The sequence below is a fragment of the Sebastes umbrosus genome, chromosome 6, assembly GCF_015220745.1.
Source record: "Sebastes umbrosus isolate fSebUmb1 chromosome 6, fSebUmb1.pri, whole genome shotgun sequence".
NCBI lineage: Eukaryota > Metazoa > Chordata > Actinopteri > Perciformes > Sebastidae > Sebastes > Sebastes umbrosus.
This window is the reverse complement of record NC_051274.1, coordinates 10,486,723-10,497,714: the sequence shown is the minus strand read 5'-3', so window position 1 is coordinate 10,497,714 and position 10,992 is coordinate 10,486,723. Positions and strand designations below refer to the sequence as shown.

The 10,992-nt window shown below is 40.1% G+C and overlaps 1 protein-coding gene across 2 annotated transcripts; it reads left to right on the top strand.

The window, feature by feature from the left end:
* Window positions 1-2,048: 2,048 nt before the first annotated feature.
* Window positions 2,049-10,388, top strand: sdf4 (stromal cell derived factor 4). Of its 2 annotated transcripts, none has more exons than XM_037771928.1 (7): window positions 2,049-2,250; window positions 3,505-3,821; window positions 5,791-5,927; window positions 6,067-6,180; window positions 6,294-6,452; window positions 8,280-8,455; window positions 9,295-10,388. In XM_037771928.1, the coding sequence occupies exons 2-7, from the start codon at window positions 3,511-3,513 to the stop codon at window positions 9,469-9,471; spliced, it is 1,074 nt and encodes a 357-aa protein (XP_037627856.1). In that variant the 5' UTR covers window positions 2,049-2,250; window positions 3,505-3,510; the 3' UTR covers window positions 9,472-10,388. The 2 variants fall into 2 exon arrangements, with proteins under 2 accessions (XP_037627856.1, XP_037627857.1); XM_037771929.1 differs by having other exon boundaries at window positions 2,243-2,380.
* Window positions 10,389-10,992: the final 604 nt, after the last annotated feature.

The window sequence follows — 10,992 nt, the reverse complement described above, 5'->3', positions numbered from 1 at the left end:
GCTCATAGGCCGTTTTTAACTGAACTATAATGCATTCTTAAAAAACAGCACTTTACTGCTGATCAACTGTCTAAAGTATTATCAGTAACAGTTTCATGTAGTATTTCTTGAATTCTGGGACCTGATCTGCACATGTGAGGCTTGTACATGATTGTAAAATCAGTGAATTAGCTTTATTGTTCTTCACTCACATGTTGTTATGGTTTACATTCTGTGCTTGTAGCCAGCTAGAGACAGACATTTGGGGAAAAGTGTCAACAAGTCTATTATAGCCTTTTTCCTAACAAAGTGCCTTTAATTGTATTTAGTGTGACTATTCCTATGTCTGTAACCTGCTAAGTCTATTCATCTAGGCAAAAAAATAATGTTTATTAAAACTTATGTAAAAAATACAACCTAAATAGTGAATTCAAACAAATCAGTAAGATAATGTAAAAGAAAGGTGAAAAACAGCTATATAATGTATCTTTAAACAGTAAATTAACTGTAAAATACTGTGAAATTACTTAAAAAAAACAGTATTTTTCATTAACAGTACAAAGCTGTAAATGTCAGCGACAGTATAATAATGTTAATTTTACAGTAACATAAAGGCAACCCTGCTGCCAGCTCTTTACTGTTATTTTACTGGGAAATTTCTTAACAGTCTAGTTAGTGTTAATACCATTTATTACTTTAGCTACTAACATATATTCATTCATTTCAGCTAACTGTTTTGCTACTCTACTATTTTAGCTAACTAGCTTACATATATCTAGCTAGCTAACTAATTTCTTTTCAGTTATTTTACCTTTTTATCCATTACTTTTAGCTATCGATTTCAATCATTTATCCGTCACTTTTAGTTATTTTAAACATTTATTTATTACTTTTAGCCAGCTATTTGAACTGTATATCCATTACTTTGAGCTATTTTAAACATGTAACTAACGTTATCCATTAACGTTTACCTACATTTCAACCATATCTGTTACTGTCTATTTTAACAATTTAACCATTACATTCAGCTATTGGTTTCAATTGAATTTATTCATTCAAATAATAATTTCTAAGTTTTCAAATTAGTTGAGCTACTCCAAAATATGTCCACATCCCTCCTGGCCAGGGAATGAAATTGAAGTGAAAATGTCAGGTCGCCTGCCACCATGGCAGACAGGTTTTCCTTATATTAACAAATATTATTTTTACAATGCAATTCTAAAGCCTTAATTAAATATATGGTAACACTTCATTTTACAGGTTCACAAATGTCATGGTAATTAGATGATAATTAGCAAGTAACCTATTTGAAATTTCTTTGGAATTACTGCCAAATTACCCCAATATTTATCTATACATTTATTGAAAAATAACTTTACTATGAACAACATTTAATAATTATATTCCGCTATTTCCCAATAGCTGGTAATTTATTCAACACATTTCCAGGAAAAGAATACAAAGTTAATTGATCTGCTTTATTTCCATGTCTGTTAATAAATAGATAATAATTAGCAAATAACTTCTTTGAAATTTCTTTAAAAACTCCCTGAATCATTACATCAGCTACCAGGTTACATTTGTGTAGACAATAAGTCACACAATGGTGAGATTTGTGTCTGATCAAAAGTGTCTTCTATTAGTTTTTGGTTTTGGAGTAAAATATTTTATAAATGGGGTAATTTTTTCAGTAATTCCAAAGAAAATTCAAATAGGTAACTTGCTAATTATCACCTGATTATCATGAAATTTGCAGACCTGTAAAATGAAATATAGTAATGGATTAAGTTTACATGATTTATATTCCATAATTATACAGTCTGGTACCGCTGACTCAGTGTTTACCATTTTAAAGTGTTCTACCTAGATTTAGAAAAATGAGAGGCTGGTAGAAATGTTCAGTGACCTGCCACAGTGGCAGGTGAGGAAAAAGGTTCATTTCAGACCCACTGTAGAAGAAAGCTACCATTGGCTAGAGAGCAGAACCGCTCCACAACACGGTTTTACTTTGAAAGTGCTGCCCGGAAACTACACGTGTGTGAATTTGGTTAACTTAACATTAAATTATCCCAGCGACGTTAGTAACTAGCCAGGAAGCAGTTCAGCTGACAGCTTGAGTGAATCACTAACTGGTTCATCAGAAAGGACCTTTACAACCTGACTCGTGTCTCTTCAGTGTTTAGTTTTACACTGATCCGTCCCACCTGTAGGAGTCGGGTGTTGTGTGGAGCCACGTGTACAGGAACTGAGCCTGACTGGAAACTACTGCAGGTCTGTGTGACTAGGAAGTCCAGCTAATATTAGCCAGCTGCTTACTAACACTGCAGCTAGCCATCATCTCTCAATACCCACAGTCGATTGAACTGCCACACATTGTTGTTAAGAGTCATCGTGTTGACAGGTTGGTCGCATCGCCTCTATTTATACTAGTAATCATAACCTTTAATGTGTTATTAGCCTGCTGCTGTTAGCCACTTAGCTTAGCTAACACTCAACTGCAGTGTAAATAATTAAAATGACGTGACGAGCCTAAATTAGACGAGCTAAACGCTGACTCATGAGCACGTAATAATGATATTAAAGTGTGAACATCAACGTGAAGTAATGACGTCAGTGTTTTGACAACTAACTAGCTAAAGGGTCGATGTAACTTGTGTTGCGTTCACGGTACACATCAACATCACGGCGAGTTGACGCCTAAAGGTTTAATTTGATGTTTTTTAGTTGCCTTTTAAGGTTAAGGTAATTTATTTTGCGTTTGCCTGCTTATATTTAAGTATTCCTGGATGCTTAAGCCATTTGTTTATTGTAGCTAGTCTGATTTTAGACAAAAAATCTTCCACAGATGTCTGTACAGTAATGCGGTTGATGTGAACTGGATTTTCCAGTGTGAGTGATTTAATCGCAGAAAATCCGATGTGACGTGAAGATAAAATAATAAGATGAGATAAGATATTCCTTTATTAGTCCTGCAGTGGGGAAATGTACAGTGTACATCAGCAAAGGTGATAGTGCAAAAAACAAGATGCATCAGCTAACACAGTAAAAAAAAAAAGAGCTAAACAAAGTGTAACCAAATATGAATCATTTGAATAGAAGGAAGTATAAAAATAGGAGCAGTATATACAGTATTGACAATAAACAGACTATTAACAAAATTGCACAAGTGGAAAATGATATTGCACAGTGAGAATGAATTAATGAATGAAATTCCACCTGAAAATATCAGGTTATTGTCAGTTTTTGGTGTTTAAGTGTAAGTGATCTACTGGGAGCAGTGCTGGTTGTGGTCTACTGGGAGCAGTGCTGGTTGTGGAGTCTGACAGCTGCAGGAAGGAAGGACCTGCGATAGTGCTCCTTCACACACTTTGGGTGGAGCAGCCTGTCGCGGCATTAAAGTTGAGGCAGTGTGCTTGATGACGTACATCAGCCTTATTTTGTTTTAGCCAACTTGGCTTGATATCTTTATTTTTCAGAGTTAGTTCACATAATAACCAAGAACTTTTGCTTTTACCCCTTCTATAGGCAATCATGGCTGTTTGGAGAAAACTGTGGTGCAGAAACCTCCTGGCAGTGTCTCTGCTCTTCTACATCCTGCTCCACACCATGGATGTTCACGCACGGCCAGCCAACATGTCAGCCGCAAAAGAGAAATCTCCAGCCAGCAAGGACGACAACGAGATCCTCCCCCAAGACCACCTAAATGGGGTGAAGATGGAGATGGATGGCCACCTCAATAAGGACTTCCACCAGGAGGTTTTCCTGGGTAAAGAGATCGAGGAGTTTGAGGAGGACTCGGAGCCAAGGAGGAACAGAAAGAAGCTGATTGATATTTTCACCAAGTAAGACATGCTGCTCGTCAGCCTTTGAATCTCAGTCAGGAGTTGCAGCATTCCTGATCTGGGGCGTAGCAGCTGGTCAGTGATCAGGTTCTTCAGAAATCACCGGCTTGAAGTCTAGAGACTAGCAAAGAAGGGCGTAGCCCTTAGGAAAATGATGCCACATGCTGTTACAATTATACTTATCATTGTTATGACAAGTTGAAGGTGTCTCTCAACAACATGGTATTGCAAAACACACAGAATGAGAAATAATTGAGTATTGTGAAACCCCATTTTCCTTAAAATCCAGATATGGAAAAAACCCTCTCACTCAAAGGACCAATATGTAATATATTTACTGTAATAAATTATAAAATGACCATGATATGTCATCAGAAATTAAGGAAACATGCTGAATTGAAATACTGGCTTCTCCGACAACAATGCCACAGACAGTATGTTCTCCTTTGAAATTTCTATATTGGTCCAGAACATCTATGTTTGTTTTGGCCGGTGCGATCCGTCCACTGCCCATTTCGATACCCCGTTGCCACATATGAAACAAATTTGCACACTAACAGCCTTCTGCAGCCATGGAAGTAACTGGATCAACAGAGATAATGGTAACATTAGATTCTACCTGACCTGAAAAGCCTCGGCTTACACATCTCTTTGTGGTCCGTGTGCAGCTGAGTTACAAGGCAGCGAGTATTTGAGACACACAGCTAGTGAAGTGATACTGTCTACTGCTGGTCAGAGGCTAACGTGGTTGTGTGTAGAAGGTTAAAGGCCCGGACACACCAAGCCCATGTAGAAGAACTAGCGGCAATGAAGGCCGACTGTTGCGTCGCTTCACGTCACCTTTGTCTTAGCCGACAAGTTGCACTTGAACACACCACAAAGACTACAAGCCGACGCCCAGTTAACACGAACATTCTGCGCCTACATAAGGAAATAACTCTCCATACCAGCAGGCAGCGGTAGTCTGTATTCGTCATTCAAAAAGGGAAACTGGAAGACCGAGGACGGCGGATATACAAGCCGTTGTTATGATACGTACATGAAATAAAGGGGTGTTTGACGACCATTTTCACACCGATCTCACTCACCACTTAGCTTCATTCCAGATGGCCATGTCGTTGTGAAAATATCCATTTATAGGAATGATCAAATGAGATGAAGATGAAAAATGAGAAGAGCCTTCTGTGTTTTTCCTCTTGGCTTTACTTGTTGGCTTGCTTTCCTCACTTCTGTTTCTCTTCTTGTGCACGGATTCATCTAAGCTGAACAGCCAATCAAAATGATTTCTCTCACAGACGGGCTCTGCTGCCGATTCAACATGCTGAATTGTCCGAAAAGCCACCGTCACAGGCAGACTAGAGCCGAAAAAACTAGGACGGCAGACGCTCACCGACAGCCCCAAACTGGCCGACGGCCGACCATCGGCTTGGTGTGTCGGGGCCTTTACCCTCAAACTGCTAACTTGTGCTCACTGCCATCAGTCACATCGGAGGAGCGGACGGGTCTCGGCTCCAAAGTTTTTAATTTGGACTACTGTTAACCATTTTAAACACTAGCTGTCAGTACTACATATTGTTCCTTTATGAACAAACATGAGACAATATATCAGATTACCTGTATTGAAAGAAAGAATGCACTGAAGCTGAAAGACAAGCGATGCAAATATTTCTCTGCATAGTATACATTTACAAGGCAAGGTGCCACTGTTATACCAGAGAATGATGACGGAGGAAAAAGGCCACCCCCTCCTTCTTCTTTTATTTAACCTTAAATAGTAAAGAAATGTCAATGTTAAAAGGTATTAGTGCTTGGCCAGTTTAAACAAAAGCACCAGACTGGACACAAGCCAGACAGATGATGTGGGTCGTTACAGCCGATAGTATACACTTGGCAGTTTAATGACTCTGTGTTAATGTTCAATAAGCTAAATGAGTAACTCATTTCTTTTTTTTTAATTCCATCCTCACAGAGTTGATATCAACAAGGACAAGAGTGTTAGCGCCAAGGAGATGCAGCGCTGGATCATGGAGAAGACGGACGAGCACTTTAAGGAGGCCATGGAGGAGAACAAGAACAGTTTCCGTGCTGTTGACCCAGACTTGGACGGTGAGAGAGAGCGTGCAGAAAATCTCATCCATTTATAATTCAAAGCACACCGACTGTCAGGCTGCAATGCGTCGTAAACTAATGGAAATTTTCTGTTTAGTCAAAACCCAAATTCTCAATTCATGCTTTGTCCATATAGGTCACGTGACATGGGATGAGTACAAAGTCAAATTCCTGGGCAGCAAAGGTTTCAATGAAAAGGAAATTGCTGAGAAAATTAAGAAAAATGAAGATCTGAAACTGGATGAGGAAAGTAAGTATAGAACTATATGGAATATGTCGTAATCTTTTCAAGAATATCCCAGAATATGTGCTGCAGATATCCTGGTAACAATATAATTGAGTTGAATCTTCTCATCGTTGCAGCTCAGGAGGTTCTGGAGAGCCTGAAGGACCGCTGGTTTCAGGCCGACAACCCCCCAGCTGACCAGCTGCTGAATGAGCAGGAGTTCCTGTCTTTCCTCCATCCTGAGCACAGCAGAGGCATGCTCCAATACATGGTCAAGGAGATTGTGCGCGATTTAGGTACATTTTACTTACCTAATCCCTGAATCATGAGCATCATTGTCTTAAACCCGTGTTAACAATTTTTTTTAGCCACTTGTAGGCAGCAGAAACAAACTGTTAACACAACACTGACATGTTGTCAACTTTTAAGTTGACATGAACTTATTTACACATCCAGCAGATACATAGCAACATTAGATTTCAGCTCTAGTATGCGTCTTAGGGTGCTTTCACACCTAATCTGTTTGGTTAAAACAAACTCAGGTCCATTTTCCCGGTTAGTACGGTTCATTTGGACTGGTGTGAAAGCTGTCCATCGAACCCTGGTGAGAGCCAAACAACTGAACCGAGACTGCCTGAAAAGGTGGGCCTCGGTCCGTTTCCAAGCGGACTCTGGTGCAGTTCGTTTGTGGTGTGAAAGCAAACAAACGGGATTTTATGCTAGCATTTAGCATAATTTCAAAAGCTAAACTACTAATAAATCCATCTGCTGATCGTGAAATCTGTTCAGGAAGCATCTTATTGATCTGTATAAGGCCATGTATATAACCTATTTATGCGAATCAACACGTATGCGCTTCAGTGCGGGGATTTTCCCTGATAAATAGGTCAAAGGCTGTTAAAGCTGCTGTACTTGTAAACAACTCTGTGCACTCTCGTTGTCAGTTCATTAACAGCGAACCCTAATGCGCGTGTCCGTGCGCTCTCTGACATTCGCACTATGCGGTCGCAGCAGTCATCTGGGAGCGCGCAAAGGGGCTTCAGTCCATTATTCATCATAGCATGCTTTCGATTTGGAGTCTTAATATCAAGCTAAAGACCATAAATACACACATCAGAAGCATTAAAGTGCTGCATAAACTTCTGTCGGTGATGATGTAGGGTGATAATCGCCAGAACTGTCCAAACAACGAATTACCGGTCAGTCTGTATAACTTGATGTTTACTCCTCTGGTTCGTTTTTAAAAAGGCAGTGGGAACAGGAACAAGACCAGAAGTAAAATGCAACAATGTCTAATTTTATCCCTTGGTCTGGACCAAATGAACCCAAGGGTGCGTTAACAAGCCAACATTTAGTTTGCTTTAATTGAACTCTGGTACGGTTCAAGCCCTGGTGCAGTTTGTGTGGGCGGTTGTGAACACAGTAATCGTACTCTGGTGGGGACCAAAACAACCAGTCCGAGACCGCTTCCAAGCGAACAAAAACACAGGCTGCCTGTGCAGGCATTTGTTGAGATGGACGTGTTTGCTTGGCATCCGAAGAGAACTCTATATGCTAAATAATGTCCACAAAATAGTGACGTTTCTAAAGTCATTGGAGTAAAACTGGAAGAAAGGAGATTCGTGTACACAGTAGATCAGTGCTGAGTCAAAGTGCAAACATTTCGACAGCAATATATGAAAGTCCGTGATTCCCTGCATAGAAGTGGCAGCTCTTGGGATGAGAACAATAAATTTGCTTCTGTGTACACGCCCCTCAGCAGATTTTTTTTTAAAAATTTGGTCCGCTTTGATTTGTGCACTGTGAAACTAAACCAGACCAAATAGAAAACGAACCAAAAGTTTCAATTTCACTTTGATTTGGATTAGCCAGACGGACTGTGGTATGTGAAAGCGCCCTTAGACAAAAGCCCATTATTGGTACATTTCCATTAAAACATGGTGACAAGCAGTACTAGGTCTGTTACTATCGGCAAATATGTCCGCTTGTGTAATAAATATAATAGTGGATCTGTATATTTCATGTTTTACCTTACATTAATGCCCATGTGTATTTGAATATGCTCTGTGTATTTTAACAGATACAGGGTAAAAATCCAATGTTGATTGTTGCTTTGCTTTTAGACCAGGATGGCGATAAGAAGCTGACACTGTCAGAGTTCATCTCTCTACCGGTGGGCACCGTGGAGAACCAGCAGGCTCAGGACGTCGATGATGACTGGGTTCGAGAGAGGAAGAAGGAATTCCAGGAAGTCATTGATGCAAACCGTGATGGCATTGTAACCATGGAGGAACTGGAGGTAAGTAATGAAAAAGCAGACGTCTTGTTTGATTGATCCCTTTTTTATGCCTCCGCGCCGGTGACAGCCGTGGCCCCAGGCATTGTGTTTTCGGGTTGTCCGTCTTTCTATTCTCGTGAGCACGATCTCAGGATGTCAAATGTAGATTTTGATGGTCAAAGGTCACTGTGACCTCACAAAACACGTTTTGGGCCATAACTCAAGAATTCATATGCTAATTATGACAATTTGACACAAATATCTAATAAGATAAAATGATAAAGTGATTTTGGACAGACATGGATGTAAACTGCAACTTGACTAGTTGGCGGAGGCATACAGTAATTCCAGTTTAATATTTATTTTTTGATACTTTACATTTGTTGTCTGAAGTTTAAGACGGTATCTACTGAAGTATTTTAAGTTCGTCAACAAGAAAAAACAATAATTTATTTGTAAATGTGCAATCAACCATTTCATAGATGCAAATAACGGTTTCTTTTTACAAATGAAACTTCAAACTGGGGCGGCTGTGGCGGGTCGCCCACCAATCGGAAGGTCGGCGGTTCGACAGTCACATGTCGAAGTATCCTTGTCCCAAATTGCTCCCGAAGGCTGAGCCATCGGTGTGAATGAGAATTTAGATTAGATCCTGATGGGCAGGTTGTCTCCTTTTTATAGCAGCCTCTGCCATCAGTGTATGGATGTGTGTGTGAATGGGTGATTGCTGACATGTAGTGTAAAGCTCTTTGAGTGGTCGGAACACTAGAAAAGTGCTATAAAAATGCAAGTCCATTTACCAAACTTGACTGACATTTTTCTCCCCTCTTTCTTCTGCTGTCTTCTTGTGCGGCGTGCAGGAGTACATGGACCCGATGAACGAGCACAACGCTTTGAACGAGGCCAGGCAGATGATTGCCGTCGCGGACGAAAACCAGAATCACAACCTGGAGCTGGACGAGATTCTCAAGTATAGCGAATACTTCACGGGCAGCAAGCTCATGGATTACGCCAGAAATGTTCACGAGGAGTTCTGAAGACACACTTTCCCCCTCTCAGTCCACTCGGCAAAGCAGGAGCAACATCCTACATCTGCTTCAGGGACAAGCCAGATGAGGGGGGAGGAAGGGGTGGGGGGGGGGGAGGAGGGGGGGTGCAAATTAATGATAGGATGTTCTAGTGTGCAATTCTGTGTTTAAAAGCCTCAACGGCCTCTTTCACTGCTGACTCCAATTAATACATCCTTCCTTCAGCCCTGGACTGTCTGCCAGCCATCAGAGTTAACATGGTCTGCCTTCTGTGTTCCATTGGACTTTTAAATGTTGGGCAAATTTGTTTGTGTGATATTGTGAAATGTGTGTATATGAGGAATTTTAACCCCGACTATAGATATTTTCGTTCCAGGCGCAATGGCGAGGGGAGACTAGGCGATATTACCATTTGTTCTGCAGGATCTGTCGTTTTTAGCTGGCGTGTCTGTACACAGTGTAAATATGCCTCCGTCGAAGAGAAAAGCTGAAAAAATAACTATAATGCTGCTACAAGGATAAAACCCTTATAGAGATATCATTATAAAGAGTTTATTGATGACGCGCTCCAGACTTCCCCCAAATTCAAAGGCGATTTTGTCATTAGTTGTGTACAGTTCCAGTAGTTTCCATTATAGATGGCATCCGTCCTACTTATCGACAGGGTTAAAAAAAAAAAAGTCTAACTTTTAAAAGCTGCCTCAATAACGTACAGTGATCCTTCTTCGCACAGACTTTCATTAACAATTTATTGCCAGAGTAATATATGAGAACAATGTGCCTTTTTCCTGCCAGACATTTTGACTTATTGAAGGAAAAGTACACGTGTAAACATAACATGTGTTTCAGGTCAAAATGTCTCCTGTATGTAAAGGTCTATTGTTTTGTTCTTGACTAAAAGCAATCTAATCCTTGCTCTTGTTAAGGATGGATGGATAAAGAGGAATTTATTTATTTGACCGGTGTAATTTGGATCAGCAGAACATCACAGGTTTGTTCTTGTTGCTCAATTGCTGTAGGAGCCTGGTCTTGGTGTCCTTCTTCACAAAAAGATGGATAGCTCGCTCTCTGTCATATTTACCAGTTAGCTAAATTTTGAATGATTTTGGTTAATCCATACAATTTCACTGGTACCTTGTTCTCAAATGCATGGGCAAACATTACATTCCTCAATTTGATGGAGTGTTTGGATCCCGCTACACGCTTCCCTGTCCTCGGTCCCGTTTGGATTGTAAGATAAGCATTTAGGATAACAGAATCTGACACGGCTTTATAAAATGTACTGCAAATATACTGGTAAACAATAAATATTTCTTATCAATTAAACAGCGCTTGGGTTTCTTTAGTGTTTTAGTTGTTTTTTTAGGGCTGCAAATAACGATTCTTTACATTACAGATTAATCGTTAAGTCATCAAAAGGTCAGGAATTTGTGAAAAATGTCCACCACAGAATTGTTTTGTCCATACAAACGGTCCCAAACCCAAGATGTTCAGTTTACTATCATAATGGTGAAAGAAGTACCAAAGGAA